The sequence below is a fragment of the Propithecus coquereli genome, unplaced genomic scaffold, assembly GCF_000956105.1.
Source record: "Propithecus coquereli isolate 6110/MARCELLA unplaced genomic scaffold, Pcoq_1.0 Scaffold104, whole genome shotgun sequence".
Classification (NCBI taxonomy): Eukaryota; Metazoa; Chordata; class Mammalia; order Primates; family Indriidae; genus Propithecus; species Propithecus coquereli.
Window position 1 is genome coordinate 6,206,471 of NW_012134303.1, and position 8,452 is coordinate 6,214,922.

General features: G+C 42.2%; 1 protein-coding gene across 1 annotated transcript in view; it reads right to left on the reverse strand.

Moving 5' to 3' along the window:
* Positions 1-2,335: 2,335 nt before the first annotated feature.
* GUCY2F (guanylate cyclase 2F, retinal) overlaps positions 2,336-8,452 on the reverse strand; it is a 100,687-nt gene continuing 94,570 nt past the window's right edge. The window contains exons 18-20 of the mRNA XM_012644952.1: positions 5,720-5,808; positions 5,540-5,628; positions 2,336-2,426 (exon numbers count right to left, since the gene is read on the reverse strand). Coding sequence (XP_012500406.1) covers positions 5,541-5,628; positions 5,720-5,808 — 177 coding nt within the window. The 3' untranslated portion in view covers positions 2,336-2,426; position 5,540. The remainder of the gene's footprint in view (positions 2,427-5,539; positions 5,629-5,719; positions 5,809-8,452) is intronic.

The following is an 8,452-nucleotide window of genomic DNA, read 5'->3' on the forward strand; positions in this document are numbered from 1 at the left end:
AAAAATCTAAAGAAAAGGACTTAAATAATTCCCCATGGGATGACCATTTTGTTAAGTTACATTTGTAAAGTACAGTAAAACCTCAAATAAGCATAAACCCAACTTGCAGTTCAATCACATTTGGTTTTCTTTTTCCAATAGTTCATTTTAAAAAGATGCAAATCACAGGAAAGCAGATATAAGGGATATGATGAAACTGATTTAAATATGTTTGGAAACTTTGTTTAACTTATTTCCTCAATATTTCATTTTGTACGGGGAATATAAGCTACTTAAGAGAACAGCTGTGAAGAAGTTGTTTTGGTCCCTCTTAACTACCAACTCAAACCACTGTGCTTAGTAGCAACAGGCTAATAGAGAAATAACCAGTTGTACGTAGGAATCAAATAGTACCTGACGTAGGGAGTGTTTTTCTTGTGCTCAAATAATTAAAACACTAAGCAAATTGAAGAAAACTTAGTTTTGATCAATGCAGAAGGTCTTAATAAAAAAGAATCCAAGAATGGATGGAGTAGTTTTACATAGGGGCTCATGATAAAATCAGGCAAAGGAAGATGTGACCATGAATAAGACAGGATTAGTAGGCTAGACAAGATATACTTGGTTGACATGCTGGAGTAGAGAAATACCAAGGAGGGAAAAAGGGAATAGGATTAGATGCAGACCTAGGGATCACTCTCAGTGGGTCCTGCTTAATAAAAGATTTTGGCTGAGCAGTCCTTTTTTTCCAGGTCCAATCTTGGGGCTGTAGTTCCCAGGGCAAAGAACTGGACTGTGTTTGGGAGAATACTGATCCAAGACTCCCTGTATCTGCAGCCCCAATCCCTCTCCCTTGCCCACAACTATGTTTTCATACTCATACGAGAGGACAGCGCTACCTCCCCTGGGAGAAGTGAAGGCCTGTTTCTTTGAAACATCCCTTAGGGTCTTGCCTCTCTATAGAAGTTAAGTCTTAAAAGCTCAGCTTTTGGCTGAGACCTTGACACAAGCAGAGGATGATATTCTATGTCTCCTTCTCCTCTGCCATGTCTAGAAAAAGGAATGAGAAAATCAGCTCAATAAAGTTGAAAGGCAACTTCAGCCTTTTCTACATCCTCTTGAATAGCTTTGGCATAGTAAATAGACCACCTGAGACTGAGAGAAGTTAGCTTCTGTTAAGAGATAAGTAGTCCAGGGGGCTTTGACTGAAGGTTGAGGGAAAACTGCTGGGAAGAGCTTTTGACTCTAAGCTCAGAATCAGGGTGAGTTGATAATGGAAAAATTAAATATTAGTGAGAAAGGTATCAAATTATGCCTTAGGCATTTCTTTCTTTAAAAAGGGTTGTTCTAAAAGAATTAACTGCTTTACTGGCTGATATGTTTGGGCTCAGCTGTTTTAATAAAGAGATTATTTTTTATAATAAAAGAAAGGAAAGGCTTGCTTAACTATTTTAAACACGCCTGTGTCTTAAGCCTTATTGCTTTGGTCCATGTGACTGTGGCAAGCCACTGCCAATAACCCCTTGAAAGTGGAATCTGGAAAACTAAAAGAATAAAGTAAAAACAAATGTTCAAAGGGATTTATTTTAGGGGAAGCGGTAGGGGCTTGAGAGGCAGGGTGGGCAGAGGAAGGAAGGGAAAGCACAAAACTTGAAGGGAATTGCTCAGTTCATCTATGACTTTTATATCTTTTACCCCAACAATATCTTTTACATTTATTCCATCATGCTCAGAATATGACCCCGAGTCTCAGTGAGATGCTCATCTAGCAAGGGCAATTCAATTATGTTGCCTAACTTAGACAGGAAAAGAGACCATGACAGTTTTGGAAAGATTTTGGATGATAAGCCATAAGAAAAAAAGTAACTTCTTAGCCCTCAGTTATCCAAACAACACAATTAACCAGACTCTTCTCCCCCCTAGTCCCTATGCATTCCAGCCAACTGAGGTCACAGAGGACTGGGATTCAGATGTATGTTTGCTGGAAGATTTTTTTTCCTGGCACTAATCTCACAGTATCTGAGTTATAAATTATGCTCATTAAATACTTTCTAGAGATTCAAACAAAATGAGAAAGAAAACAAAGTGCCTCCTACTTTTTTCTGTGAAAAGAAAGATCTTCTTATCTTAGTCCAAGTTGGGCCTGCTATTTTGGAATGACTAAACTTTGAGGTGGTTCTCTACCCTTCCTTAGGGTTCACATCCATTGCAGTTTACATTCAGATGGCCTTTTTGGTGATAGCTTGGTAATAATAAGCAAAGTTTGTAAAAGTTACTTCCCAGGGCCTGCTTACACTGGAATTGGGCTTGAATAACTCTAGAAATTGGTCATCCTCCGAGGTGTAGTCATTCACTTATTTCTTGTATAGGTAGAACAATTTGTCGAACTGCAGTGCGCTTTCCATTGCCTCACTGTGAGAAGATTCAAATCTTGAAGCCCTTTGCTCCTGGGTGGGAGAAAGAAAAAACAGTAAGCATACCTTCTCTATCTTAGGCCTTTCACAAGATTTCAATATGAATGATTCCAAGCCCCGTACCACCACTCTACTCCATGAACAGCTTGCAAATTGCTAAAATTTCCTGGATTGTTGAACAAATAAATGTTATTACATGTGTCAGGTTTGCATAATTAGACGTTGCTATTTATAAGGGTTTTTACAAATTCAACGAAATAGACGGCATCTTAATATACAGGTGGTCCTCAACTTACTAACGAGGTGTGTTCTAAACATTTATAAGTTGATGATTTGGAACTTGGAATGCCTTCCTCCATAGTAATGGTGCTATATGTGTGGTGGTTAGGTTTCTAGCCAGTCCACAAAGGCTGATTTAACCCACATGGAGCAGAGTTATATTATAGCTCTGGCGGGGGTCCTGGGTCCTGAGAGCAAAAGGAAAAATGTGCTTTCTCCTCATTCTTTGAGTCCAAGGAAAACTCAATGAAAAGGTTTAAAAGAGGTGAAATCCAAAGTGACTTTTGCACCTCAATACTTGTTTTCACCTTCTCTCATCTCCCAGGGATCCATTGGTCTTGTGTTCTCCCAAGCCCCCCACTGTGACCCTCCAGTCTTCAAAACTGCCAACTTCCTCATTTCTCCTTGTCCCAATCAAGACGAAACCGCCAAGTCCTCCTGAACAGCTAGCTCAGTTCACTTTCATTATGATATGAGTGATTAATGGCTCCTCACCCTCCAAAAGGCACATCTATGATTAAAAGAGGGGGCTTGTCAGCCCCAAATTAATCATAGTTGGTGAAATTTTAAGGAAAGTAACCGAATGAAGGGAAAGCCAGCTTTTAGAAGTGTTGGATATTTGGGGACATGAAGTAGGAGCTACCAGGACAACAGCAGGGCCCTGCCTGAGAGGCAGCCCCTGTAATCATTTGACCAAAATTGTGGCTTCTTTCACAGCATCTTTTATCTTCCTCCCTATCTGACCCCTCTCTAAAGGTTTGAAGTTTTTCCCCAACATCTCCCATGATGACAGCAGCGGTCAGAGGCATTTATATGTATTGTAGGTCTTTTGTAAGTTGTGTCCCAGTAAGTGTCAGCCTCTAAATTCACAAAAAGTAGGAAATATTCTGGAATAGGTAGTGATACTGGGCGATATCAGCACAGGGCATTTAATGAGAGATAAGTGAGGTGTCTGGGAGCTCTTGGATTTAGGACAAGCCTTCTGAAATCTGTCAAGGGTGCTCTTCTTGGGGATTTTTGTGATTTGCACAGGCCACCAAGGTCATTGTGGTCAATTAACATGCTGATTAAAACATAAATGCTAATAAGGCCAGGACCAGAGGTGGAATCCTCTTTTGGGCCAGCAGCTTCAATCTGTTCCATATACCCATAGCCCACAGAAGCTGGCCCTCTGTCAAGGGGATCCAGATGAGTGAATTTGTAAACGACCTAAGCTACATCCATCTGCCTACCAGGAAAGCACTACCAAGCACACAGCCAGTGATAGTGCATCAGTCGCAGTATCTTCTGCTGCAAACTCCGACATGTTCTTAGGAATGAATGGGTTCTTGTACAGTGTCTCCAATGCCTGCACTACCCTGCCAAAGGGAAACTCCTTCAAGAGCTTCCAAACCCTCTCCTGTGGAAAGGGATAGAGAGAGAGTCTGTGTGTCTGGACCTCTGGATCCGTGTGTGTGTCTATGTTGGAGGGTGTCCCTGTGTTTCCCTACCCACAGGAAAGAATGTTCCTAGAAATTGGATGACTTTGTGTCCCATCTGCTTATCTGCTTGTGTTGGTCATCAAGAAAGAACCAAGCTAGGCTCCAGGTGGCAGGGAACCAGAGGGTGATGCAGGAGGCTGCAGAGGAGCCACATGCTCATCACGGAAGCCTTTCTGATGCATGAATGTTTATGGCGAGTACAGGCCACCAGTGATTGTTGCAGAAATGAAGATGCACTGGGGTTTCCTTCAGACAGAAATAGTCACAGAGTTGACAAAGTCATCAGAAGCTAGTGGAAGAATAGAGAGTATGTGGATGCCTTTGGTAGTTGCTGCTAGAATTGTGATTATATAGTTATTCTAGAACATGCTAGAGCAGCGGTCTCAAACCTTTTTGGCACCAGGGACCATTTTCATGGAAGACAATTTTCCATGGACTGGGGAGGGGAGGCATGGCTTTGGGATGATTTAAGCACATTACATTTATTGTGTACTTTATTTCTATTGTTATTACACTGAAACATATAATGAAATAATTATACAACTCACCATAGGTTGGGGACCCCTGTGCTAGAGAACAAAGGAACAAGAGTGTGTGGAGATTCCCTAATGTTTACCTTAGAATCTTGTGATTTCCTAGGATATGTGGAGGGAGCAAGGGGTTGCAGGGTCAAAGTTTCCATGGAAGAGAGAATAAGAAAGCAAGATAAAGAAGTGAAGAGATACTGAGAAGAGCCCAAGAAAGCAATGGATTCCTCAGAGACAAATGCATGGGAAGAATTCTTGTTGCTGCTTCAGAATTATACCATCCTAGTGGGAAGGAGGGATGCGAGAAATTATCCTGAATGCAAGCTAGGCAGTCAAGGAGTAGCCAGTCTTATTTTGGTTGGCAATGCTGACCTTGGAAGGGATCAGGCAGCGCTTCTGGAGGAAATGACACAAGCATCCCCTCCAAGATGGTCTTGCCAATAGATCCCAGGAAAAGGGGTTAGTCACGATATTGCTGTGTTGCCTAGATAGATGTAAGTCTCTAAAGACCTGATGTAGTTCACCATGTGGCCCAAGTGCTCGACAATGAAAGACATAGGAGCACCTGCCTGACAATTAAATAGTAAGGCCAGCCTTGTTAGCATTCAAATGTGTCATCAGTGCAAGAGACAAGGGTCTCTTTCAGGCCAGGGTAGCCAGCTTCCCAGAGGTGCAGCTCACTCTGCAACGGGCCTCCCCCAAACAAGGTCTTTTTCCACCTCAGTGGAGCTTGGAAATCCCCCAGCTCCATCACACTCTGCCAACAGGGTGTAGGCTGAGACTGGCACGCATGCCAAAGGGAGTCCCAGGTTCGAAAATTTGGCAAGCTCCTGTGCTCTGTTTTCCTGCTGGCCATTACCTTATGGCTTGTTTCTCACCAACTGCCTTTCTGCTTTTCTTCTTTGGAAGGCTGCTATCTCCATTGGTTGTAGGCCATGTCCCAATTGCCTGCGGGGCAGAGGACACACCAAAATTAGTAATGAAGAGTGTGGCAGAGCAGGGCATAGGAAGACTCCAATTAAGCGTGAACTTCACTTACCCATCTTTTCCCACTGGTGGGGGCACAGGAAGGGGCTTCGTGAAGCCTTTTTTTCCAACCAGCCAGAAGGTCTCCTCTGTGCCTTTGCCCTTATTATAGAAAATATGGAAAATCTTGAGCATGTTATAATCAATTTTCCAAAAGAATTCCTTCTGGTCAATACGATAAAGGCATTGTATTGTGGCTGGCTCAGAAATTGCCTCTGCTTTCCCCTTGTCACCTCTCCCTGAATTCTTCCTTCCTACAGGGCTTCCTTACCAAATGTACCTGAGGCTCAGGCAAGCTCCATAGGTTTCCAGAGCAGCCAAATGAAAAGTGAATGCTTTTCCAGATGTTTTGTCTACTGTCACCACACAGCTCCATTTTCGGGAATGTGTGGATGTCTGGTGTCACAGCAACCAAACATCAGGATGCTCAATGGAAGATTTTGTTTGTCATTTTTTCCCTGATCTTTTGGTGTTAGGCAAGCCATTGTCTTTTGTATCTAGGGTGCATATATTCAGAGTCTACTTACCCCCACACCCTGTCATCCAACAGCTCTTGCGAAACCCAAAAAGGGAATAGAAATGGAAAACAGGCTGTGAAACTTTGTTTTCAAGCCCAGGGCATCCTGGCTGCCTTGAGACGTCTACATTTCTGCAGTGCTCTTCTCTTCCTGCCAAGGGATTTGTACAGGTAGGGTGAGACTCCAAGGAGGTACCCATCTATAGTCCAGTTAGTTGGTTGTTAAGAACCAATCATAGGTCTGAGAAGAAAAAGGGAGTTGAAACTCCAGCTAGTCACCCAGAGCCTGAGTGATGACCTCAGAGGAGCCGAGTTTTCTGCCTCTGTTCTGCCCTCCTGTTTCCAGTAAACCTTCCTTTTGACATGCTTCTCTCTTCTTCTTTCAATTCTCTTTTGTCTGTCCTCTCATTTCTTCCAATCCATAAGAAAAAAAATGTGTTTACTAAGATGGAGAAAAGTAATGGGATGTGATTCTAACTCATTAATCTGAAATATGGTCTCATGCTCAGCAGCTCTCATTTAGAACAATTCAAAATTGTTTAACTTGGAAATTCCAATTAGATTGGCCCCCTTTAAATATCAAATCCACTGTTCTCTATTTTACATTGTGAATATTTATCCCTTGATAATAATGACAATAACCATAATAATAATTAGCACATTTAATTGGAGAATCTCAGAGCATTTTGCGAATATTTTGTTCAAGGCTCTGAGCATGCTCTCATGAGGCAAGTAGAAAGAGAATACCACTACAGCCCAACCTCCATTAACTGGCAACCAACTCTCCCTAAACCTCAAATAATTGGACTATTTGGGGCCACTATGCTTTCAGAAGAGGTGAACAACTTGAAAATATATTCCATCACTCATTCTTCCATTTATTCCACTCTTCCTATACCAGGGCTGGGAATATAGAGATGGCTCTGTCCTTAAGGAGCTCACAGTGTAGTTAAACAAAAACAACTATCAGGCAATGTTTTGGGTTCTAAACACATTGAGCCTAACTCCTCTGCCTCCAAAGCTCGCTCTTCTTTTCACAGGACCTAGTACAGTGTCTTAATCAGAGAGTTGCTCAGTAAATAATAAGACTGTTCTGTTGACTAGAATTCTCAACCCTTGTGCACTTGGAATACTCAAGGTATCATTGGATTTCATTTTGGTAAAACATACTGTTAAAGTTTAAACTGAGAGGATCCCCAGCCCTAGCCATAATCGACTGTTTGTCTTGAGATCTAGAAGCTATCACAACACCATGCAATCCCCAAGGGAGCTTTGTGGATGCCAGGATTGTCCAGAGATTTGGGTGGGTCTTGGGACACACTGGGATATCAAAACTAATCATTGCAAAAGAGGACAGAAGTGTTATGGGCTTAGGCAAGTTTCCAAATCAAAGAGTATGTCGGGGAGCTCGAAGGGCTCTCTGAGGTTTTGGAGCTCATCCAAGAGAATTCTTAGAATCCTAGCTCTCTATTCACCCAATCCACTTCCACAATTCTGCTGAAAGGAGGGAAAGCAAGTATGGAAAAAACTAAAGCCTAAAACAAACCCTTTGACCCAATATCAGTCCCTGGGCAATCCCAGGGATCCCCCAAATAATAGCATCTTAGTTTGGCATGACACTTTTAAGACACTTTGGCATCTCCTCTCTTATTTAATCCTCACAAAAATTCTGGAAGGTAAGTTTATTATTAATCTCATTCTGTGAATGGGGACACTGAGGTTCATGGAGATTAAATGACTTGTTAATAGGCAGGCACAGCTGGGACTTGAACCCAACTCTTCTACACTCCAAATTTTAAAGGCTCTTCCCTTCACATCACATAGCTTCTCCAACACATTGGAGTCAAAAAGCAGGTCTAGTGGCCAAAAAGCAACTGTTGGCAATTTTAAAGCTTGCGAGATTAATGAGCTTCCTGATAACCAGAAGTCAGAAGAGGCCTCTATGTGGACAAACAAAAGCTCAGAAAGAGGATGAAGTTACTTGTCCAGTGTCATACATTGAGTCATTGATGGGGCAAGAATCACAGGCCAGACCTTCTGACCTTCACGAATCTGTCAATACAACCTCATTATTTCTTACCTCAATTGCTGATGTGTGTGTATGCATTTGTGCACTTGTGTGTGCACGAGTGCTCCTCTGTGTGTTAGGGATTGGGAGTAGGGGCGGAAGAGATTGAGGGAAATAAAACGAATACTAATGCTTAGGGAACTGAGAATGAAATACTATTT